Consider the following 23,478-nt stretch of genomic DNA (forward strand, 5'->3'; position numbering starts at 1 on the left):
ATAAGATCAGAGCCCAGCATGAAATATATATCTCATATTCGCCTTCGATGAACTAACCTGATTTCACATATCGTTCTTGAACTCTTCATTTGTAGCCCTATCGACAATTTGAGGCTGCCTAGGTGTTCAAAGTCAAATTCTATACAAGCTACCATTCATATGATCCCAGACAGGAAGTTTCACTCATTCAGCAAAGGGAGCATCCAATGGTGTCTGTGTTCAGATTCCTCCACTATGGCTGCACATGTAGTTCACCTACCTGACAATTGCCCGAGATGTTATAAAAGCCATCTGAATATGCGCCCAGATCTAAGAAATATAAATACCCCGTTTGATCCTCTCTCACTTCCTTTCTTCTCTTCCTCCCCGTCCGAAGACTTCAATTATCTCATCCTGAGTACTCGAGACATTGGCCCGCGTCAAGCACACAAAGACAACTCCTGGCCCTGCTGACCCTCCTGGCTCTCCTAACCCTCCTCATTCCCCATCCAAGGCGGATAATCCCGCCCCAGCCGCAAGCAAAGCTAGGAAGTCTGCCCAGAAAGGCACTTCTAAAGTCTCAAAGGCAACTAAGACCTTTGACAAGGACCACATCGCCCTGTTCGAGGTGATTGAATATGGGGCATCCCGGTTCAGTGGACATAAAGTCACTATGCCATCATGAAAGCTTTGAATTCATGCTAACATTGCCATTAGATCGACCACGCCGCTGTTGCCGTCGCCACCGGAAGTACCAAGGACGCCATGAGAATGCGCCTTGGCAGACTGATGAAGGAAATTTGAAAGTCCCTGGCCTCGGCCAAGGAGAAGAAGTAATCACGGAAAATGCTGACGAGGACGAGTCTTATCAGACCAACAGTGAGTGCGGAGAATTTGATGATGCGAGCGAGATTCCTGTTCTCAATAATTTTTCGAACGCTATAAGCACATTGTGCCTTTATAATCTAATTGAATGATCTGTTGCTTTCATCTGAGTATAGAAACTCGTGTTTACTTGATAGGTATAGGAACAAAAACTGATGAGGGCAAACAAGAATATGTCGGGTAGAAAGATTAAATAATATATCATACTGGACTATTCAAGGGCTGAACATCTCCACCGTACTCTAAGATTGAAACATGAGGAATCTATAGTAAATACATAGCAGTCAACAAGCTCCTAGCTACCCTACATATATGTACTTTCTATACCAATGAGACTGGCGTAATTCTCGCTGACCACTACTTCATTCTAGCAGCATATTTTAACCCGGAATTCTCTACAGTACAATAAGATATATGCTGGATACTATTTATATAGCAATATCAATAGATAAATAACACACGTAAGTACATATGCAGTCATGTATGTAGTTCTATGTATTTTCAGTATGGGGGAAATCCGGTATTCTCCGACGTCATTGATATTGAATAGCGCGAGCGATAGCGACATTTTGGAAACTATTGAATTTATATCGATTTACATCAAGCTAATGCACATTCTGTTGTATCCATGGATATCGATTTAAGCCTTGACTAGATCAGTCAAATGATTACATGATACCTAGTATATTTTGATAAAAAACTCTAAACTAAAGAGCGTCTGGCAAATTTCAAGATTGGAATTTATACAGATCAAAAACACCACTATCAACAACCGTAACAGAAAGAATCAAACTTCCCCAACTCCGAGCCTCTCCAACTACCAACTTGACATGGATTGACAACCATTAACATACTGCAGCAGGATGCCGAAGCTGGCACCTTCTCGCATATTACTCCCCAATCAGCTTCAGCTGAGGGGTTCAGTCTCGGCCCGGCGATCGTTTGGTTCATATTCGCAACACCAACTAGCGCAGCCCCGGCATGGTCTTCTCAATGAACCCTGGCTTCCGCCGCCTACAATCCCCTCATTACCATTCGCATACTTCACTCCGACAAGGGTAAGACGAGAAGTGGGACTAGACGGGGGACAACCTCGGAGAGACGACCACAAACCACCCGACGAAAGAACCCTGAAGCTTGGAAAGAGTAAATACCATTCCCTGCCTGCATCGTCAAAAAGCGCAGGCAAACTAACCCATGACTATAGCCCTACGAACCCTCTCACCTCTCCTACCAACCATTCTCTACAACACCCTACCAAGCAACATTCTCTCCCCGAGCGTCAACCTCCACCTCTTCCCCTCCACCCACCCTCATCTTCCAATCGTCAAAGGCCGCACTCTCTACCGCGCAGCCCTATGGACCGTCCCCGTAGCCTGGAGCAGCGTCCCACTAGTCGGGAATGTGAAGCTACAAATCCTCAGCGAAAGGATCGTCCGATCCGGCACCCTCCTGGACCCCACCCATGCCGGCCAGCACCACGACTGCGGCGACGAGCGGCTAATAGTGCGCTGGAAGACTGAGCCGCGCTCCGACAGCCGGCCCTTCCACGGCCCGACGTCGTCCAGCACCGCCCCCCAACCCCCCAACAACGCCTCCGGCTCGTCGAAAGGCACGAACAAGGGCCTGAGCGTGCTGCTTGGCGGGGACGAGCCGATCTTCAAACTCTCGAAGGAGGAGCAGTTTGCTGGGTTGTTCATTTTCTCGTTCGACGAGGAGGGCCGCGTCTTGACGCATACTATTGAGCATGCTGATGAGGCGGATGGGTGGGATCGTACGGCGAAGTTCGTTACCTTGACGGATTGGCTTATCGGGAAGGCTCGTGGCTCGCTGGATCCTAATCCTGAGCTTGCTATGGAGTCCTGCCAGAATCAGTTTGCGCGGCCGAGATCATGACTGTATCAACACTCGAGGGCAATTCCTGTCCTCTGGATAAAAGGTGATGAATGTACGATCAACCTGCTCTTTGCTTTTTGTTTGTTCATTTTCTATGTTGCATGGTTCTCCGCTCATTGTCCACATCGTCTTGGGCCGATGAACTATGGCGAATCACTTTCTCGATTATCAGCTCGGCTTGAGGCATTATCCAATCGCCACTCTTGTATTATACCCTATTAATTATACTTGCACTTATAAATAAACTTTGCTATCTATGCCATTCTCTGCTATTCAGTAGCAAATTCGACAAAAGAACAGGCTACAAGGACGCGAACTTGCAAGAACCTGTCGCAATGTCCAAACTTGGCATTCAATTGGTCATTGGTGGTAGGTAGCGTCATCAAAGTCTAATAATACCAAATCATGTCCCGGTGCCCCAATGCAAATATTCACTCAGTCTTTTTATGCACCACAGGTGACTTCAACAACCCAAAGGCCGCAATAGCAACAACACACATAGCCATCCCGCCAGCGGTGTAGGCAACCTCGCGACCAGCCCACCAGAACAAAGAACAGAACAGAACAGGACCAGTCGCCCGACCAGCCTGGCCCCATCCTCTCAAACGACCCATCACAGCGCCACGATCCGCATCCTGTGCCTCAAAACTGCCCAAGCTGTTCAGCCCGGTGACCACCGTCGCAGTAGTCACAGCCAGCAAAGCACCAGCAGCATAGAGACCCGAGGGCGAAGTAACGTGAGCAAGGCAGAAGAATGAGATCGCGCAAGCGATGACACCCGCGCGCAGGGTCACCAGCGGGGGAAGACGGCGCACGACTGTGCCTTGGAGGAGCGAGGCGACCAAGCCCATCAAGGACAGAAGACGGCCGTTGAGAGCAGCCGGACTGGCTGTCGTCGCTGTTCCCGCGTAGAGGGTGGTAGTCAAGAAGGGGAGGAGGGAGAATTCCAGCCCGGAGAACGGGAGCAGGAAGAGGAAATGCAGGGCATTGAGAAGGGCCGGGTTATTTGTATGAGGGCGCTTAACGGGCACAAGAGTTTTCTTTCCACTCTTCGCACTGGACGTATCACTCTTCTCGTGACTCTTCTCGGTACTGATCTCCCTCGGAAGCGTCGTCAACCTGGGATGCGTCTCAGGCAAACAAGCCCAAAGATAAATCGTCTCCACGAAGATAAGCACCAGCGAGACAATGGCAGCTACAATGAACGGATTTTCCGAAACGAGGTCAATAGTACTCAAGCCGGCGCCCAGCATCGGTCCGAACGTAAACGCAACACTAAAGCATACCCCCACCAAAGCCATGGACGAACCGCGGTGCTCGGCGTCCGTGATATCCGCGACGATGGCATTGGCCATTTGGACATTTGCCTCGCTCAAGCCGCCGACAATTCGACTCGCGAGGAAGGTGCGGAAGTCGGTTGCGGAGACCCAGAGGACCACGCTCATCAGGTTGCCCAGCATGGAGATAAGAAGGGCGCGACGCCGGCCGTACCGATCTGATAGTCCACCGATGACGGGGGCCGTGAAGGCTTGGAGGAGAGAGAACATTGATCCCAGGGCTCCGCCTAGTAGGACGATATCATAGCGGGAGTCAATGGGGCGCGCGAAGGAGTTCTTGTAGGCGTTTAAGTAGTGGAAAATGCGGTTGAGAAGGGAGTCTGGGGATGGGTCTTGGGCGCGGTAGAACGATAACAAGGATGGGAAGAGAGGCAGGATGAATGTGAAGGAGATCTAGAGGGGTTGTTAGAGAGAAGAGATAAATTGGGGGGAGGGAAAGGTCTTACCAGATCTATCAATAGTGAGAGCATGAGCACTTTCAGTACCTGCTTCCGTTGGGCGCCAGCGACGGCCATTTTTGCTGGCGCCTATATGCAGAGATTGAAGGAGAGTAAAGAGGGTATGATATATGAATGAGAAAAATATATGAAAGTTGACTTGACAGATTTACTAAGGATTTTGATCTGATTATAACAGCTCCACGTCCATACCTTTCCTATCGCGGTTAGCGCTTATGACATCGATACGCTCCAGCGCTATCACACGTGATGAGTACGTAATACGCTGTACAGCACTGGTGCCTTCGGTCTTACTATATACGCGCCCTACAAGTAGGACCGAGTATAAGGTGTGCGTGGTTCATCTTTGGTCATATCTTCCAAGGTTGTTTAGAGTAATAGTTGAGATTTTTCTTCCTCGGCATCTCAACAATCAGTTTGAGGGTCTATCACTATTTATAGATGATCACTTAATACTACCCTCAAACTGTATCGGAGAAAACCCTTGGAAATGCCATCTTCAACCGAGAAAACGCTCAGTATCTATGAGCTTGTAGAGCACATGTTCCTACAACTCGACGATCTCGCGGGCACAGACCGAGCCTCGCACGTCTGCCGTACCTGGATAGGAGTGATCCAAACATCACCAGCGATCGAGGCGCTCTAGGATGCCTGCTGGTACAACACATACCAGCAAGGATGGTGGTGAATACCAGCCCGGCGTTATTTTGAGCTAGGCTACGACTTTCCTGGGCGTGCTGAGTCTGGGTTTGTGATTTTGGATAAGTGTGAGCCCATGACTCTGTATCGATTTTAATCGATATTTGAACAGTTCGAGACGGCGTGCAGGGCGGCTTGTGCGGCTTTGAATAACACAGTTCGAATGTATCTAATTCCGGAAAGATTGCATTCCCATAACCCTGAGGAGATGTGTGTTGAATTCTGGATGGATTATTCGGTAGATATACTACAGGATATTTCTCTGAATGAATTCAGTAAGGAGAAGATATTCATGCCATGTCACTTCAGCTGCGCCAGATATTGTCGAACTTCAGACATTTCATCATCGGTTGTTAATGACGCTCCTAGGGATGGATTGTTGTTTAAGCAACTCACAACAGGGCCCAAAGAATCGGAGCCTTTTCCAAGGTTGTGGCTAACTTATAAGGACGGGAAGCGTATAATTTTGAAGTGAAATCGACAACGCGATATCAAAGTATGGACGATTATTCATTGTCGATACATATATAGTACATATGCATGTAGTTTACGGAGTACAATTATACAATTACTGGAATCAAATTCTACAAAGAAGGCAGTGCACTCATTAGGATCAATTTCGATCTATGCCCGACCTAAGCCTGTCCACCGGTCCATTCACAAGCGCCGATAAAACAAAAGCCATAGAATACATATGTCTGTCGTGAGAGCCTCTCTCTGAAGATCAAGATATGCACGCTCAAAAAATAGCAGGAGGTAAGACTGTGGCAGAGCCAGACGAAGATATCAAAAAAGTGACTCTTCGTGAAGAAAATTCGTTGCGTTCGTGATCCATCGCATCGGACCAATGACCAAGAAAAGAATAACAAGGCTCAGGAACCACTTGGATCACCAATTCTGGGGGAGCCGGAAGCCGAAAGCTGATAGGAAACTCAAAATCGACATATTATCATATCCCAGGATCGCCACTTAGGCAGAAGCCGCAGGGGCAGGAGCAGGGGCAGAAGCTTCAGCAGAGCCGTTGCCAGTACCACTGGGCCCGCCACGTCCACGGCCACGGCCACCACGACCGCGACCTTCGCCACGGGGACCGCGGCCACGACCACGCTGTCCTTCACGAGGACCCTGCTGTCCCTCACGCTGGCCTTGCTGGCCCTCGCGTTGAGGCTTCTGACCTTCACGCGGAGCTTGCTGTCCTTCGCGAGGACCCTGTTGACCCTCACGCTGCTCGCGGGACCGGTTGTTGTGACGACGACGACCACCGGATTTCTTAGCAGCACCGTTCTCCTGCACGCCCTCGGCGGACACATCGGCCCCGACAGAGCTGTTGGTCAAGCCTGCATCAGCACTAGCCGGGGTAGCTTGGAGGCCGGTATCGGTCTCAGCGGGATCACGAGGAAGCTCGACCAAGTCGCTTTCGTCGAGCTCAGCGGCGCCGGAGCTCTTCTCCGCGATCGAGTTGGCAGCATCGGAGATCAGAGTCTGAGCGGGAGGAGCCAGCTGGTCGGCCTGGGCTGGTTTAGATACGGTGTTTTCGAGAGAGGGATCCTGGAGCTCAGTGAGACCGGCGTTGGCAAGAGTAGGGTCGGAGGCAGGGATGGTCTCCGAGGAGACATCGGAGTCTTCCTCGGCAGCAGCGAATCGGTCACAGGCTTGCTTCAGGTCGGCATCTAGAGAAGATAAGAGTTAGCAAGCGCATTCGGTGACATCGTGGGGGTAATACTCACAGGTAAATTCGAGCATGTTGCGCTCAACACCGATGATTTTCTCGTCGACACCATCGATGATCTTCACCATGCTGTTCACGGCCTCCTGGCTGCCACCGTACACTTGGAACAGAGCACCCTCGAAGGCCTGGCTCTCGGTGTCATTTGCATCGCCGTTGAGTCGAAGTGTAGCCGCACCGCAGAGGAACTTGGTCAGAGTGTAAAGCTTCTGGCGCAATGCTTTCTTGGAGGTCTCGGTTGCATCGGCGATGGCATTTGCGCGGACAGCTTCCAGCTCCTCCTCGTGCGCCTTGGTGAGCTCAGCTTTTTGAGCAACCAGACGCTCCTCATACTGGGCAGCAAATTGTTTGTAGTGGGCGATCTGCTCTTCTGCCTGGGCGACGGTAGCCTGGAGAGTGGGCCTCTTGAGGTGCTGTGCCTTCTGGTCGTTGTTGATCTTCTTTTCCTCGATGAGCTGGTCCAGCGATTTTCCAGGGTTCTCGGTGATGATAGCATCAACCTTTGCGCTGGCATTCTAAGTAACGTCCAAGTCCGAGATAAGTAACGTGATAGTAAGGGTGGGCTCGGTTCGTGAGGATACTTACCAGCTTCTTGTTGGCATTTCGGAGGGTCCTAAACGCCACGCAGTTAGCTCACTGTATAATAGCACGGCGCATGGCTCATAGCCATGCAGCCAGATTCCCAATGATAACTTACTTCTGCAGCTCCTTCAGGTAGTTGTTCTCAGTAGAGTCAGCAGCACTCTCTGGTTCAGTCTTGGAGACACTTGAAGCTCGCGAGAGGCCTTTTTCGGCACCCTTCAGCTTCTGAGTGGTGGAAGCGGAAGGCATATTGGAATGTAACACAAATTAAAAATATTTTCGCTAAGCCTGTACAGGGCGTGGAATGAAGAGTAGAAACGTGACAACGGGGAGAGAGATGATTAAGGAAGAATCAATATGCGGGTCCACGCTGTCGGTGTGGTTCGGGCACACATATATTAAACGTCGCAAGACCGCAAACTTCTTCCTTATGGGGTTTACTTCTCAAGGTATCTTGAGTTCATTCATCTCCAGAGCTTCACAAAAATCTGTCCCTCTTTTTTCCATCTAATACAGGGTATCATATCCTTCTATTCACCAACGCCATAGCCTAAAATCAAAAACCGCGCCCATCATTATTATCAAATAAAATCTCACAATCTCCATACGATCTCGGTTCTCCACAAATTGGTGTCATCTTCAGGGCATATCTATCCCTGGAACTTGCGCAGTGTTTTCTAGGCCCCATGACTCTTAGCTTGGAGTTCTGACAGATCTTATCAAGCCTGGCTTGAGTTGACACACCTCAGTAACCTTGCGCACCGTGTTGGCGGAGATATTCTTCTCGCCAGATTTCCGCGACCGAATCGATGCTTCGCGCATTAATCTGTAATGTGTTTTAGCGCGGCTGCCCATTGTTTTCAGACACGATGGCTATCGCAGTAATCGGTGTAGGATTCGTATAGGGCCGGGTAGCGGCTGCGTGATGAAAAGACATACTCTTGCACAAATAGCATGTAGTCCAAGAAGATCTAAAAAGAGAATTGGATTAGCGTACTCGAATAGGAGCAGACAATTGAGACATACCAGGATGTCGGCATTCTTGCTCACACTCCGATTGGAGTGAGCTTTCACAATGCGCTTTACTGTACCTCGTGGGTAGAGTTTCTGAGTTGCAGCCATGAGTTGTAGTTCAGTGTCGAGAGTTGTAATGTGTAAATGCTCACGGCGCATTGTTTACGTGGGGAGCTCCCGATACCGTAATGATCGTTTCTGACATTTTCTGACATAATCATGATCTGGTAACTGTATTTCCGTAATCTCCGTCTCCACATATTTACTATCTGATCTAATGGGATCTAGTTCTGTACTATGCTTATTAGTACTCTTCAACGCAGTCGCCGAAGAAGACGCCAGGCAGAAATACCGGCAACTGAGCCAATGGCTACACGCCAGGCAAGGAATACCCAAATGGCCATTTTCAACCGGTCATAATATCCCCGGAGCATGATCCCCACTGCGTACGATGTCCCATCTGTCGCTTGGTCCGATGCCCCATAATACCTCCCAACCCCGAGACCTCCGATTCCCACTTCATTATGGTCATGGTCATCACATTTCATTTTTGTGACTGAAAGGGCAGCTGTTTCACCATCGGAAGCCGTGTCACTGGGACGAGCACCCGGTTTCACATTGCGTGCGTTGCGCTTTCGCAGATGGTAAGTCACAACGCTCACAATCAGTCGCAAGTCGGGCACCGTGAAAGTTGGGTATTTCCACATTTGCACAGCACTGTGGGGAGGGAGCATGTCCAAGAAATCGGCTAGAATGCCAAGAGTGAGGCCCCAAAGCAGTAGCGGTCGAGTGGTGTCACTCGACTCCGCTTGGTTGCTCAGACACCATTCCTTGAAGCGCTGGACCACGGAACGCTTGGGCTTATCATCATCTGGAAGAAATCCTGGTGTTGTGGTGCATTGTTGGGTCTCGGAGGGGAGGAGTCGGACTGCCGAGAACTGCATCCAACCCATTAGAGATCGAATCGCAAGACGGGCCAAAAATCCACCTTGTCGCGCGAACCGCTGCGACATATCCACATATTCGACGGTCCGCTGTGAGGGTGAAAGGAGTGCGCGCAGAGGAATCCAATGGGTCGAGGCTACTTCCGTAGGTTGCAATCGAAGGGTCGGGGAGTCGCTGCGGGTTGTGAGGAAGACAAAAGGACATAACACCATTAACCTGTTATTTGATTCAGTAACCTGTTATTGGTGGAATCTGAAAGTGTAGCATACGGTTCAGAACCCCAGCTGGTAGTGACCACACGTTCTGGGAGATTTCCCACACTGATGCAGTCCTCCGTGGTCAAATCCAATCCTATTTCCTCTGATGTTTCCCTGATTGCGGCAGCTTTATCATCTGCATCCTCCGGATCTCGCTTTCCGCCGGGCAGGGCAACATGGCCGGTCCATCGGTCTCCCACACGCGAAGCACGCTTAATGAAGAGAATTTCTGGTTCGCCATGCTGAACCCATGGCTGTGAAAAAAACCCGTCTAGCTGTTCTCGTGCCGACTGTGAAGTATCGTATGTATGTGTAGAGCTGGGCCAATGGTCATAGGTGGGCCGAACCCGAATGATCAATGCAACTGAGGCTCGTTTCTTGCAAGATGAAGGGTTTGGAACATGGGGATAAGGTCGGCGATTCAGTTCCGAAAGAACTCCATGCAAATGATGGGACAATCCTGAGTCGGACGTCATAGTCTAAAATATGTGTACGATTCAATAGGAGGATGGGAAACATTAGACCTCGGGCATCCATAGTGCACGTATCTCGAGCAATTTGGTATTTGATACCAGGCCCATGGGTGGTTCTAGGCCATTAAAATGGGTAAATTTGGTAATACCATAACAAGCCTCGGGGTATCGGAATAACGATTCACCGGATAGCTGTCAGTTGCTTATGGCCTCTGATTGGTTTTTTATGATCAGCACGTGCGTCTATCGCTGGCTATCGAATGCTTTCGGTCTCCAAGTTCAGCTGTCCATCGCTTAACTTGGAGCTAACTGTTTGGCGGCTGCGCATATTCTGTCAATTACATATCATCACCTTGCACAATCTCTCTTTCACTGAAAATATCTTCCCTTGGCTATTTTGGGTCTCAATTCTTCTATCTCTTTCCTTTCAATTCAATCAGGTGCACGACCCGTGCCTGAGTAACCAACTGCACAACGCCTATTCACAACAGGAGTGGCTCAAAATATGCGGTTTGGGAAAACCCTCCGCAATGCGGTGTACCCTCCCTGGAAAGGGAAATACATTGACTACAACAAGCTCAAGACCCTGCTGAGGGAAAATGATGTCACTGGGGAAGATGCCAGTGACTTGGAAGACGATGAATGGACCGAGCAAGACGAGGAAGCCTTTGTGCAGGAATTGCTCAATGTGCAATTGGATAAAGTGAACTCCTTTCAAGCAGAGACATCGCAACAACTCCGGGAACGTACAACTGCGTGTGAAGCTAAATTGCGACCCTTGGCGTCTGATGCAGAGGAAGAATCGGACCTCAACGAACAGAAGAAGAGAGCCATTGCTTCGGAGGTCCTCCAGGAACTTGATAACATCACCAAAGAAGTCAGTGCATTGGAAAAATACAGCCGTATCAATTTCACTGGTTTCCTCAAGGCCGCAAAGAAGCACGACCGCAAGCGAGGAGCCCGATACCGGGTGAAACCTTTGCTTCAAGTGCGACTGTCGCAGTTACCTTTTAACTCAGAGGACTACTCGCCATTGGTACATCAACTCTCGGTAATGTACTCTTTTGTACGTGAGACACTCAGTCATGATATCGTGCAGCCGAAAGAGACAGAGCGTGGATTTGGTCGGGAGACTTATTCATCCTACAAATTTTGGGTTCACTCGGACAATGTTTTGGAAGTTAAAACCCACATCTTACGTCGCTTGCCCGTCCTCATTTACAACCCGGGAACCTCGAAAAACATAGATACCGTCACCGATGACCCCACCATTACATCTCTATACTTTGACAACCCCCAATTCGACCTTTACAACCAAAAGGTTGCACGAGCACCCGAGGCCGGATCTTTGCGACTACGGTGGACAGGATCACTAAAGGACAAGCCTCCTATCTTCTTGGAAAAGAAAGTGGTCACCGACGACGACGAAAGTCGACAAGTCAAAGTACAACTCAAGGACAAGCACGTCAAGGAATTCTTGGACGGTGAATATCACTTCGATAAAAAGGTCCACCGCATGGAGGACTCGAACAACGGCGATACAGCGGCAGCGGATGCCTTCAAACTGGACGTGGATGAGGTGCAATCTTTCATCAAAGACAACGACTTGCAGCCCATGCTCCGCGCTAACTACACCCGCACTGCGTTCCAAATTCCCGGCAATGATCGAATCCGCATTTCCCTTGACACCAACCTTGCATTGATTCGGGAAGATTCTCTCGACAATGAACGCCCATGCCGTGATTCAACCAAGTGGCACCGTGATGACTTGGATGATGCAGATATGACATACCCATTTGACGGTGTCCGAACTGGAGAAATCACCCGCTTCCCCCATGCTCTGCTCGAGATTCAACTTCGAGGCAAGGCCCACAACACCGAATGGGTCAAGGACTTGATGGTCTCCCATTTGGTCAAGGATGCCCCCCGCTTCTCTAAGTTCGTCCACGGTGTGGCTTCGTTATTCGAAGATCACGTCAACAGCTTCCCCTTCTGGCTGAGTGCCCTTGAGAGTGATATTCGCCGCGATCCCGAAACCGCGTTCCACGAGGAACAAGAACGACTAGCCAGGCGAGCCGAGGAAGACATGGCAGTGGGAAGCTTCATGGGAGGCGTAGGCAGCCCAAGCACTCGCCCACTAGTCGGGTCACCTCACCACCAATTTTCCGTCGGCTCTCCTTCAACCATACGGAGGCCCTCAGGAGTCACCGAGCCGTCAGCCCGACCCTCCCGTCCCTCGATTCCCGCGCCTCAGCCTCGTGAAACCGAGCCCGTAGCTGAAATAGAGGAACCCGAGCCACCCAGTCGTCTTGAATCCATCATCAAATCCCTGGGACTGTCCCCTGAATACTGGCTCGGTCGGGAGTCCGTCACCCTACCGCCTGGTGTCCGCCACCCAGGCTATTGGATCAAAGACGTTGGCCCAGTCCGCGTGGAAAGCAAAGTGTACCTTGCCAACCAGCGAACATTTATCAAATGGCTACACATCAGTATCCTCCTGTCAAGTTTGTCCTTGGGTCTTTATAATGCCGCTGGCAAACACAACCAGGTCGCTCAGGCTCTTGCGGTCGTCTACACATTCTTCGCTATATTCGCTGCGGTCTGGGGATGGTTCATGTACGAGCGACGAGCCCGCCTCATTCGCCAGCGAAGCGGAAAGGATCTCGACAACATGTTCGGTCCTATTGTAGTTTGCATTGGTTTGGCTGTTGCTTTGGTTTTGAACTTCGTTTTCAAGGTATGTCTTATGCCCCTTTCGGATCAGTTGACTTGATTTTCTCACTAACATGAATCACAGTATTCCTCGGCGCTGGAGCAAAGTCGTAACCACCCGCTTCCTGGTGTTCCCTCTCACAACTCTTCGGCCATTTATGACAGCAGTTCTAGAGAGTCATGGAGCCAATACCAGGCGCAGCAAATTTTGTAATTTCTTTGATAATTCTTGAATGTGGCCAATCTCCCCCACAAATGGTCATGGATTATGTCCAAATTGAAAATGGTGGAACTCGTGTGTCTAAATATTGCATTTATGGAGCTTATGTACATTCGATTTCTTTCTAGTTTGACAGCGCATCAAGTCAACCCCCATTCTATATTCTATCGACTGTACGGAGTAACATATCCGCATATCTCCCGAGATCATGAAAGAGGGGATCGGCGGATACGAGGTGACGTGATACAAAAGTACCTGAAGTGATTTTTTTCAAAAACGATCGAGATCTCCAATTGTCTATAAGAGGAGCGAAGAGTCCAAAATGGAACAGTTCCATCCACATCCATCTGCGCATCCAAACCCCCGCTGACAAATCGCATCCCGACCACTCCGAACTGAAAAAAGGACGAATTTCTCAATCAAGTCAAGACATATTTATATTCAATTTTATCCTTGAATTCACAGTTACATACCCATATCCAAACCTCGCTGCCATCTCCAGCCATGACGCACTTCCAAATCCAGATAATCTCCGACACCATCTGTCCTGTGAGTACATACATGCATACCCAATATCAAACCTACCCCAACAACATCTACATCCGAACATCAACACCATTCTTACCGACTAACAAACCCAGTGGTGCTATGTGGGCTACCGCCGCCTCTCACGCGCCATAACATCCCACCAAGCCAGCAACCCCAATGACACATTCAGCCTACACTGGAAAGCCTTCTACCTCAACCCGGCAGGCACGCCCTACCCGGGCGTGAACAAGGCAGAGATGTATGCTGCGAAGTTCGGGGCCGGGCGGACGGAGGCGATTTTCGCGCGGCTGGCCGCTGCCGGCGAGGGCGATGGCATTAGGTTTAGCTTTGGTGGGAACACGGGGTCCACGAGGGACTCACATCGGCTGCTGTGGTTTGCTGGGCAGAAGGAGGCGGAGAGTAGTCAAGGTGGGAGTGGTGGTGGTGGTGAAGTGGGCGGGTTGCAGACGCGTGTTGCGGAGCGATTGTTCCGTGCTTATTTTGAGGAGGAGAAGAATATTACTGATTTGAGGGTTCTTGTTGAGGCGGGTGTTGAGGGGGGTTTGGAGAGGAAGGCTGTTGTGGATTTGCTTGAAGGGGAGGGTGGTGGGGAGGAAGTTGATGGGGAGGCAAAGTTGGCTGCTAGCAGACTTGTTTCGGGGGTTCCTTATATTTCTGTGCAGGGAAAGTATCATGTTGAGGGGGCTGATGAGCCGGAGACGTTTTTGGAGATTTTTGAAAAGGTGAAGGCGGAGGAGAAGTAGATATTACTAGGCATGAGGAATGAGCTTGTGTTTATGTACTGCTAGTTATGTGGGCGTTAAATTGTTGAATTGCAATCAGCTCAATTGGTTCTATTGTGCATAGCGAAAGCCGTCCAAACCATCAAATACGCTGATACATCTCGATGTATGTCCCAGTGTAAGTTGATCTTGGTCTCTTCAACCCAATACAACCAAGCACAAAGGCAGAAACATCAAAGAAGGAACACAGATTAACGCCATTTATGCAGGAGGCGTCTGGATCACCGAGAAAGACATAGAAAAAACAACAACAGAAAGCTAAGAAAAAAGAGAGGAGTAGAGAGCAACCGTTAGAGATAATACATAATGAATTCCTAGAAAAAGAAAATCACAATTGGGTGAAACCCAGAAGCAACTAAAAACAGGAATGCGATTGAAATGGTCATGACTATGAGAGCTTCGCAGCTTCATGGTCATCCCGAGAAAGAAGTCATAATAGATCGTATCAAGTCATGGAAATTCGAACCATGTCGAGTCTGTAAAAATTAGTGGGTCGTCTGAGCCTTGACCTGGTGGAGTTCGTAGTCCGGCAAATAATCAAACCAGTCGCTCTCGGGATTGTAGCGGTAGGCCTTGAAGTCGACTCCGTAAGGCTTAGGCTCCAGCATGTACAAAACGCCCATGGGGACATCCAGATCAGCGACCTCATCGCGCTTCAAACCACGGAAGTAGGCCAAGAGCACACGGGCAACGGATCTGTGTCCGATCAGGAGGACATGGTCAGTGGTGCGTTCCACTTCGACGATGACAGCGCGCGAGCGGTTGATGATGTCGAGGTAGCTTTCTCCGCCGGGGCCAGGGTAGCGGTAGAAGAGCTTTTCCTTCTTGCGGTGGGCGTATTCTTCGGGGTACTGCTCTTGGATCTCTTTGTAGGTCATGCCTTCCATCTTCCCGGAGTGGATTTCATCCAGCATTCTCATTTGCTTGACGTCGTAATCGTCTTCGTTAAAGTACTCGGCAGTTTGGACGGAGCGCTGCATCATCGAAGACCAAACGCAGAAGTTGCGTTCGCCATTGGGACGATGGTAGGAAGGGTTGGGGGGTGTGCTGTCACCGGGACGGGGAGGGTATTGCGCGAGAAGATCCTTTTGGCGCTGGTGATTCTCCCATTCTCGGCGCTTTTTATCAATAAAGCGAGCCAACGCCTTAGCGTATTTTCTGCCATTCGCGCTGAGATCCGAGTCGCCGCCGATGCGGCCTGCAGCATCGTCCAGACTTTCGCCGTGGCGTGTAATCCAGATCTGGCGTGGAGAAAGGTTGAAGTTGAGTAAGTAGTAGACAACCTGCGACGAAAGGAAGCCGTGGGTCTGGTGGGCAACGACCTTACGACCGACATCAATCATCTGAATGTACGCCATGCGGTGTTTCTCTTCATATTCGCCGAGCGGCACGTAGGACTTCTCGTAGAGAGCAACACGCTTCTTGAAATCCTCCAATGCCGTGGTGGGATCTTGGCCCTTGTAATCGGGACCAGACAATTTCAAACGCATGTTAGCCTCGAGCAGATCCTGATCCACACAGCTACTTTCAAGGAACAAGATGTTGAGCTCGGGACCGGCGCGCTGGCGGATGTGATCGACGATTGCCTTGCGGCGTTCCATAGTGCTGTTGGTCGCATCCAGGATACCGATGCTGCCACCCTCGTCAAGAATGTAGTCAAGCAACTCGTCGAGAGTGTCCAGAGCAACCTGCTCTCTCATCTTAACGGCACGCTGGTTCTGTGGATCGAAGAAGTTGGCGGTCTGGTCCATGGGTTCGGGGGAAGCTTCATTGACAGCTTCTTCGTCCTCCCGAGATTGCGCAGGGCCGGCATCGATCGAGGGCACAACAGTACTTCCATTCTGAGAAGTCTGCTCAGGCTCCTGTCCGTTCACGAGAATCTTGGCTGGGACAACTGGAGGGGGGAGCGGTGTCTGGTTCTCCGGTGGGGAGGTTTCGCTTTGCTTCAAAGTGGTGCCGACACTAACACTCAGGCGACGGACCGATTCAACCAGATCTTTGTGGATAGCACTTGGCTTACGTTCATTCGGGGCCATTGACGGGGACTTTCCAGCAGCCACGCGACGACGCTGTCCGACATTGAAGATTTCGGTATCGTGCTGAAGCCAGTTCAGATAGCGGGCCAACTTCTTGGTGATATAACTTTTGCCTCGAGCCGGAAGACCGACCATGACGATGACAAGCTTAGCACCGACATCGCGCTGGGCGATTCGGCCATCTGGGGAGACCTTGGACTTGGTCAGGCCAGGGATATCAAGGGTAGTAGCTCTAACTCGGCTGGGTGTACCAGCGGGCTGTTTCTGGCCCAGACTGCAGGGACGACATTATTAGCTCCAGTTCGCGAAGCACAGGACGAAGCCAGAAGGTAAAGAACAGGGGAAACAGAGTCCGGGGTAAACGGATAAGCTCCAGAATAAGGCTGTCACGCAGTCTCGGAACAGGACATGACCCGAGGTGCATCACATTGCCGATCACACTTTTCACTCTTCCGATAGGCTCAAATATAGAAACAGAAAAATAGAAAGAAATAAAAGACTCACATCTGTGGAGACGGGGGTGCGGTAGAAACCGGAGTGTCTGTGAGGGCTGTTCCGACTCCGCCCTTTGGCGGCTGTGAAGATTTGACATCGGAATGCAAGTCATTACCTAGCGCTCGGTTGACCACAGTTTTCGGAGGAGGCATAAGAGCTCCATCTTTTCCCGATCCCGAGCCATTGTTCTTGACATTATTATTCCTTTGGTCAATCTCAGGTGAAGTGGCCGACGTCATGATAGCCGACCGGGCGATATTGGAATGTTGCGCCATCCCCGAAAAGGGGATCTCGGGATGTTTATGTATTATGAAAAGATCTCACTGCTCTTTCAGAGCTTCAAGGGGCCTTGATTCAGGCAATCAAGACGCGTTGTTTGATGAAAACGCGCAGTGATTTTTGATGAGAGAGTAGGAAGAAAAAAAGTGGGAGTTCGGAGATGAGTCAACCGGCAGAACGTCACTTAGTCGTGGGGGTTTAACAAGACAATGGCTCTGCTCTTCAAGGTTTCAAGTGCTTTGAGATCAGATCAAATCTTGAATGAGATTTGCTTTTGACTCAGTGAGATTTGTTTTCCACTTCTCTTTTTTTAGCATGTGGTTATGCCTTGGAATTACCGCTATAGACCACAGTACAAAAAGAAACGGAAATTCTCAAACGATGAGATCACCTTGCAGAATTGGCACTTGAAGTGGATCGATGGCTTAAAGATCGCCTTTATGATGTCAAAGGAGCTATGAGGGGAAAGAGGTGAGATATAATGAGAGGTATTGTGAAAGATATTATAGTGGAAATACTCTGAACAGGAGATCTTATGCATAAAGGACAATATATGAATGAGGTCTCACATATCATATAATATGCATCTATCCTATCTTCAATAGGGAATGCTTGGCTATATACTAGTTCAAAGAAAAATAACATGGGAAAAAAAAACAATACCCCCTGCCTGATGCTGAGCCTTGATAATGCACCGAAATGTGTTGCGAATGTTGGACCTCGGGACCACACTTCGGTTCATAAGCAGTGAGCAGTCTCCGATGTGGCCGGTTCTCAACAAAAAAAAAAGATTTGAATTAGAACTCAGCCTCAGTAGGTTGTATGACCTGACTCTCACCGGGGCTGATCCATCCGCCTTTTCGAAGCATACTCGGCATTGATTTGTTCTCACAGATCTCCGACCAACTGTAGTCGCCCATTGCTGCACGCTGATCTCCGCTCCCCCGGAAGGGTGACCCATATCCCGTGGTTTGGTGCAAAATCCTTGGCACTTGGCGGTAACGCAGGGGTATCACAGATTAAAGAAAAATGTCTGGAAGTCGCCATAAAGGGATAGGTTGGATCGTAGGATCGTAGGTACGGTGTAGATTGGTGAACGGTGTGTAGGATTCATGTCCTTATCAGTTGCTCAGGTTCAAAGTCAAGCCAATCAAGCACGCGTATGCCGCAATGCTCAAAGCTGTCAAGACCAGCACCGCATTTCCACTGGTTCGGAATTTGTGTCGATGAATGCCGTCCTCCCCTAATTCGGAGAAGAATTGTCTATTTCCCTGCGAGCGACGGAAGAGTCCGATGATTAGGACTCCGGTACCGTATATCGCGAAGAGAGCCCCGATACTGTAGAACTCGGCGGTGAAGATCTTCAATACGACGAGGGCGAAGGAGAATTGGGAAAGTGCCGTTCGGACATAGGCTCCTTCGAAGGTTCGTTGGGCTGCCCGCACCTCAACGATTTCATCTGAAGTCAGCACAGCTGAGCGAGCCCGGTGCATTCGCAGGCGATAACGATCGCCTGCACGACGCTGCGAGAGTCAGACTACATACATGTAAGACAGAGGATTATGTGGTAAACAAACCTCGAACATATTTTATAGTATATGTAAATAAGAAATAAGAGAAAATAAGTGGGGGATAAGTTTGGCATAAACCGATCAAAGGAACGTTGGAGAAGTTGTGAGTGGTCGGAATGACTCCCCTCACGTGGATAACAAATAAATCTGTACTCGACTTTTTCCCCTTCAGCTCATAGTCACTCTGTTTTTTATTTTTTTTATACAACATCGTTCAAAATGCTGGTTTGACGGTTTCCTTATATCCACACATTGTTTTCAATAACCAATAACATGAAGTCCGTGGTCGTCGACGGTTCCACTCTATAACTACATACTGCAATATTGTACACATGGTGCCCAAAAAGTCTGGAAACAGCTTTTATTAGAAAAGTACTTTACTTCTTTGCAGTTAGATTAAAGCATAGTTAGCTGCTGTATTTTTGTGACTACCACAGGATCAAGAAGATTCTTGAAAGAATGTCAAGGAAGACGTATATTGAGTGACAATGAACAAAGTCATGGATGGATACCTACTGTACGTACTTGATTTCCTCTGCCACTTCTTGGCGTTCTCTTTCCGTATTAGTGCGTGGATATGAGCACTTCTATCACATGTTCTTAAACTAATAGAGTTAGTATCAACTAGATTATCATAAGATCGGGGCGCTCACCTTGCAATATCTATTTGACAACCTTTTATAGGACAAAGACCCTGAAATGGGCTTTCATTTGGGAGGTATACTATATCAAAATCACGGACACACTGCGTCTGTAGATCTTAGACTAAAAGAAGTTATTCGTCAAAGGAAAGCTCTTTGGTGCAGGACATGGCTGTTGCGATTCGCGCAACCTCGGGCATAATCAACATTTGAGCACGAATACAAATGTCATTCCCAAAGTGCGCCGGCTCTTCTTTCCCCGGTTGATGATTTTCTGGTCTCTTTTCTCCCGCACCCACCGATTTTGATATTGCTTAAGCTTAGAAAGACGGTGTCGAACTAGCGCCTTCCTGTATTCTAGCGTAGGCCAGTCCAAAGGCTGCTCGAGGATTGGTGCTTCACAATATCAAGTTAGAAGAATCAATGATGCTTTTAGAAGATCCCTCACCAAAGGCCTCGCGCGCATTGTTTGTAAAAAAGCTCATGCTAACTGGAGCTGGAAAAAGAGGCGGAAATAAATGCTTGATGTGGGGTGAAGCTGAGGACTGTGATTAGAATCAAAGACCTAATCCGATTCTTGACTGGTGCTGTCAGAGAGACAATGTGCGGGATACATTGTTTTATACCTCTCGTCTGGCCGATTACGCCTTGTTCAGCCTGCGGGCTGAGGCAGGCACGTTCGTCCAGGTCTCAACTTCAGACGGCAAGACCCAGCAGGATCGCTTCCAGAGGCCTGTCTCCATTTTCAACACTCATTGCATAGTAATACCGCACGAGTGACCAGCTTATCGTTCAGTTTATCCAATTATATCACAAAGCGCTGTTGCTATTTAGGGGGGACTGCAGTGATGCTCATCGCTCGCGCCCAGTAATATCGCCACTTTTTCGATTGAGCTCTGCTTGCCAGTCGTGGCATGGCCCAGGACAGAGGACGAAACATGCAAGACGGACCAACACGGAGACAAAAGACCCTCTCATCATCTCAAGTCCGCGCGACGCAGATGTTGTAGAAGTCCTATTTTCTTATCGGTCCATCTCGCCTTCTATGCCAATCAATCGTCAAGCCAACCAGGATTTCGGTCACAGAGCGTCCTTCGGTGAAAGGGGTCGGGACTGCGTTGTTCTTCGGAATTAGGACGACCGCGTCCCCGAGATCATACCACAATGATGCTGCTATTCCTGGAGAACTGCAAGTCTGCGCATCGTCTGCGCCCAATGTCATCATCACTGGATTGATTGATCTTCGCTCACCAGTCGTTCTATGGTCCGCGACAGAACACGAAACGCGCAAGACTGGACTAGCACGCAAGCACATGCCCCATACATAGCCAGTCTGCATAAACTGCTTCCTGTCCTTCTTTGTGCCAATTAGCCGTGAAGCCAGCGAGGATTCCGGGCACAAGGCGCTTTTAAGGATGACGGTGCAGCAAAAGGTCCCGGTACATCACACTAAAAACATCCAGAAATAGCTGCCGTACCACGTCGACATCATCGACATCCGCCTTGCGCAGCTGTCATCGGTACGTTCTGTCCGCAATTCTCACAGTTTCCAAGCAACGGTGCTTCGATGAATAAGTCGAGAAGATCTTTAACAAATTCGGGCACCCTCTAAGCAACACTATTGTAAGCCATTTGAACAGCTTTCTCTTAGAAATAATTCGAAATATTGATCCGCGCTAAACGTGCTACAACCTCTTTCAAAATTCTAGGCGCTGTAGGAGGTAAAACGTATACATCCAGAATAGTATCAATGGATTCGATGGGATCCGATAGAAACTGAAGCCTCCTCTGATAATTTTCAACACATAATGCGAGTAAACCCTTAAAAATGTATTTGTTAGCCAAGACAAAGACTCGGCGTGGAGTTGAAGAGCGGAGCATGACATTGGCGAGTCCGCCTCCGAGGCCTGTATTCTGTCGCTATAGCTTTCCGTGTAAAAGAAGCTGACCAGCTTTCCAACAATGATTCTTGAATTGTCTGAAAACTCAAAAACAGCGGATGACACCTCCTAGACGAATCAGAGCCTGTTATGGGTAGTGCTATATGGTAGGTTACTGACCTTAAAGTTGCCAGTATAGGCGGCATAAAGTACATCAGATTAAGAGCAAACCAATAATTTGTGTACGTTGATTCTTTCTCCCTCACAGAACTCATATTCGAGAAGCAAGTCAAAGTCGAGAAGCAAGTCAAAGTCGAGAAGCAAGTCAAAGTCCTTCGTATAAGATTCAGGCTCTTACGCAAGTAACACTGATGCGGAAGGATAGGTCGCACCAGGATTGCATGTGAATGAGAAGAGGGTGCATAATGAGCAATTGTTGACTATGTACACTGAAAGCGTTGCTAGGGAGAAATCTACAGACGAGGCGAGAGCCATATGGCCTTTCCCGGCCAAGGTAGAAGAATGATTTGAGCATTTTGTTATGCTCGACAGATATGAATGGACTTCTGGAGGCTGTCATGAACTTTTTCACCACAGTAAACCCTGAGGACCAGCTGATTTAGGCCATGCCAAACAACTACTAGCCTTCCCTCTCAACCACCCACCCCCTTAACTTGCGATGCTAAAAACCGCTCAAACACCAGTACAGATATAGTAGCCCAGCCAAAGGTTGCTGCACGAGGCATCTACCTGCGTGTTCCACGTTCTGAGCTGAGCCAATGTGATACCCGCATCCGTGTAGATGGACCAGCAGCTCTCACCATCCTTGATCAGGTGGTACTTCTTGCAGTTGCTCACAATACCAGGCATCTGGGGTGTTGGGCCCGTAGGGGCCGTTGGCTGGGGTGCCGAGGTGGTGACTGCGCCGGGAACATGCACGCAGACAAAGTAGTCGAGCCAAAGGTTTGAGCATTCTGCACCAGCTGTTAGATTATGACTTTCGAAGCAGCCCCATGGCCACAAAAGGCATGGAGAAAAGGAAAGACTTACTGGCGTCTATCTGGCTGTTCCAGCTCTTGAACTGGACCTCCGTGATACTTTACTTCTTGGCTATGGTATCACACTGGTTACCGGGTGAGACCTTGTGGAAACCATCACAGTTGGCTGCAATACCGGGCATAGTGGGAGAGATGCTGGGAGCGGAATCGGTGGTTGTCGGCTGGGTGGCGGTGGTTGTTGTGCTCGTGGATGGGGTTGGTTCATCCGTGGCGGTACCAACCACGCAGTAAGACTTGCTAGTATCGAGATTCGGGCAGGTGATGCCAGGGTTCAGCTTCTGCAAGTCGCTCACTGACAGTCCCCAGCTGCTGGAAAAGCTAGCGCATGTAGCCCCGGGATCAGCAGTTGTTGCGAAGTCGCAGTTGACAGCGCGAGGAGCCAGGGCTGCACCCATTGCTGGGACTGATCCGACGGCGAGAAGAGCTTTGAGTTGCATTGTGTGAGGCTTGAATTTGGGCTTTGTAGAGAAGGAAAGTGTCAGTGAGAGTTTCCTGCTGGGAAATCCGAGGGTTGCATACTTATAGACTCCGAGTCAACCTGGATGAATGAATGCTTAACCTCCAAGTACGGCTTCTCTATAGCCTTGTATAGTAGTTAAGGGCCCTAGCAGTTCCGAGGACACTGCCTGGCCTCATCCATTTCATCTATGGGTACCTATCACCTCCATACTACTTCCACTAACTTAGCGTACTTCATTCATTATTTCCCAACTATTTCCAGCTAGCCGAAGCCTCAAAATCCTTGGCTCGTTGTTACAATACTACCCTTATCATATTCGGTATCACTGACTAACGTATGAAGCGGGTCCTATTGTATGCCAGTGGCGAAATGGAGGATTGTAGATATGAAAATGCCAAGCATGTATGTACAAAGTCTACGTGCACCCAACAATGGGGATAAGTTACCCGAACGGAGCCGCAGGATTCATGTCAAGAAGAGTCGTACAGGAGCCTGTGGAATCGGTGTGTATTTGCCAGTTAGCGTTGACTACTCGACCTAGGCA

General features: G+C 49.3%; 11 protein-coding genes across 11 annotated transcripts; 4 read left to right on the top strand and 7 right to left on the bottom strand.

Moving 5' to 3' along the window:
* Positions 1–234: 234 nt before the first annotated feature.
* On the top strand, positions 235–783 carry N7529_009848 (uncharacterized protein; the record flags this gene model as incomplete). The annotated part of the gene is made up of 3 exons (XM_057245375.1): positions 235–246; positions 407–607; positions 697–783. The coding sequence occupies 3 exons, from the start codon at positions 235–237 to the stop codon at positions 781–783; spliced, it is 300 nt and encodes a 99-aa protein (XP_057093638.1).
* A 944-nt stretch (positions 784–1,727) lies between these two features.
* N7529_009849 (uncharacterized protein) lies at positions 1,728–2,760 on the top strand (the record flags this gene model as incomplete). The annotated part of the gene is made up of 2 exons (XM_057245376.1): positions 1,728–2,010; positions 2,072–2,760. 2 exons carry the CDS (start codon positions 1,728–1,730, stop codon positions 2,758–2,760), a joined length of 972 nt encoding a protein of 323 aa, XP_057093639.1.
* Positions 2,761–3,191: 431 nt separating this feature from the next.
* On the bottom strand, positions 3,192–4,612 carry N7529_009850 (putative tetracycline transporter; the record flags this gene model as incomplete). The annotated part of the gene is made up of 2 exons (XM_057245377.1): positions 3,192–4,490; positions 4,544–4,612. The coding sequence occupies 2 exons, from the start codon at positions 4,610–4,612 to the stop codon at positions 3,192–3,194; spliced, it is 1,368 nt and encodes a 455-aa protein (XP_057093640.1).
* A 1,611-nt stretch (positions 4,613–6,223) lies between these two features.
* N7529_009851 (uncharacterized protein) lies at positions 6,224–7,811 on the bottom strand (the record flags this gene model as incomplete). The annotated part of the gene is made up of 4 exons (XM_057245378.1): positions 6,224–6,924; positions 6,982–7,495; positions 7,566–7,593; positions 7,678–7,811. The coding sequence occupies 4 exons, from the start codon at positions 7,809–7,811 to the stop codon at positions 6,224–6,226; spliced, it is 1,377 nt and encodes a 458-aa protein (XP_057093641.1).
* Positions 7,812–8,212: 401 nt separating this feature from the next.
* On the bottom strand, positions 8,213–8,735 carry N7529_009852 (uncharacterized protein; the record flags this gene model as incomplete). The annotated part of the gene is made up of 4 exons (XM_057245379.1): positions 8,213–8,239; positions 8,307–8,388; positions 8,502–8,533; positions 8,589–8,735. 4 exons carry the CDS (start codon positions 8,733–8,735, stop codon positions 8,213–8,215), a joined length of 288 nt encoding a protein of 95 aa, XP_057093642.1.
* A 155-nt stretch (positions 8,736–8,890) lies between these two features.
* On the bottom strand, positions 8,891–10,359 carry N7529_009853 (NUDIX hydrolase; the record flags this gene model as incomplete). Its single annotated transcript, XM_057245380.1, has 3 exons — positions 8,891–9,737; positions 9,791–10,257; positions 10,351–10,359. 3 exons carry the CDS (start codon positions 10,357–10,359, stop codon positions 8,891–8,893), a joined length of 1,323 nt encoding a protein of 440 aa, XP_057093643.1.
* Positions 10,360–10,756: 397 nt separating this feature from the next.
* On the top strand, positions 10,757–13,177 carry N7529_009854 (SPX domain protein; the record flags this gene model as incomplete). Its single annotated transcript, XM_057245381.1, has 2 exons — positions 10,757–12,988; positions 13,049–13,177. 2 exons carry the CDS (start codon positions 10,757–10,759, stop codon positions 13,175–13,177), a joined length of 2,361 nt encoding a protein of 786 aa, XP_057093644.1.
* Positions 13,178–13,687: 510 nt separating this feature from the next.
* Positions 13,688–14,475, top strand: N7529_009855 (DsbA family oxidoreductase; the record flags this gene model as incomplete). The annotated part of the gene is made up of 2 exons (XM_057245382.1): positions 13,688–13,732; positions 13,825–14,475. The coding sequence occupies 2 exons, from the start codon at positions 13,688–13,690 to the stop codon at positions 14,473–14,475; spliced, it is 696 nt and encodes a 231-aa protein (XP_057093645.1).
* A 524-nt stretch (positions 14,476–14,999) lies between these two features.
* On the bottom strand, positions 15,000–17,320 carry N7529_009856 (6-phosphofructo-2-kinase PFK26; the record flags this gene model as incomplete). Its single annotated transcript, XM_057245383.1, has 2 exons — positions 15,000–16,824; positions 17,055–17,320. 2 exons carry the CDS (start codon positions 17,318–17,320, stop codon positions 15,000–15,002), a joined length of 2,091 nt encoding a protein of 696 aa, XP_057093646.1.
* Positions 17,321–18,445: 1,125 nt separating this feature from the next.
* Positions 18,446–18,910, bottom strand: N7529_009857 (uncharacterized protein; the record flags this gene model as incomplete). The annotated part of the gene is made up of 2 exons (XM_057245384.1): positions 18,446–18,847; positions 18,902–18,910. The coding sequence occupies 2 exons, from the start codon at positions 18,908–18,910 to the stop codon at positions 18,446–18,448; spliced, it is 411 nt and encodes a 136-aa protein (XP_057093647.1).
* Positions 18,911–22,109: 3,199 nt separating this feature from the next.
* N7529_009858 (LysM peptidoglycan-binding domain-containing protein) lies at positions 22,110–22,911 on the bottom strand (the record flags this gene model as incomplete). The annotated part of the gene is made up of 2 exons (XM_057245385.1): positions 22,110–22,465; positions 22,548–22,911. The coding sequence occupies 2 exons, from the start codon at positions 22,909–22,911 to the stop codon at positions 22,110–22,112; spliced, it is 720 nt and encodes a 239-aa protein (XP_057093648.1).
* Positions 22,912–23,478: the final 567 nt, after the last annotated feature.

Source organism: Penicillium soppii (assembly GCF_028829465.1).
Source record: "Penicillium soppii strain IBT 18220 chromosome Unknown utg000007l, whole genome shotgun sequence".
Lineage (NCBI taxonomy): Eukaryota > Fungi > Ascomycota > Eurotiomycetes > Eurotiales > Aspergillaceae > Penicillium > Penicillium soppii.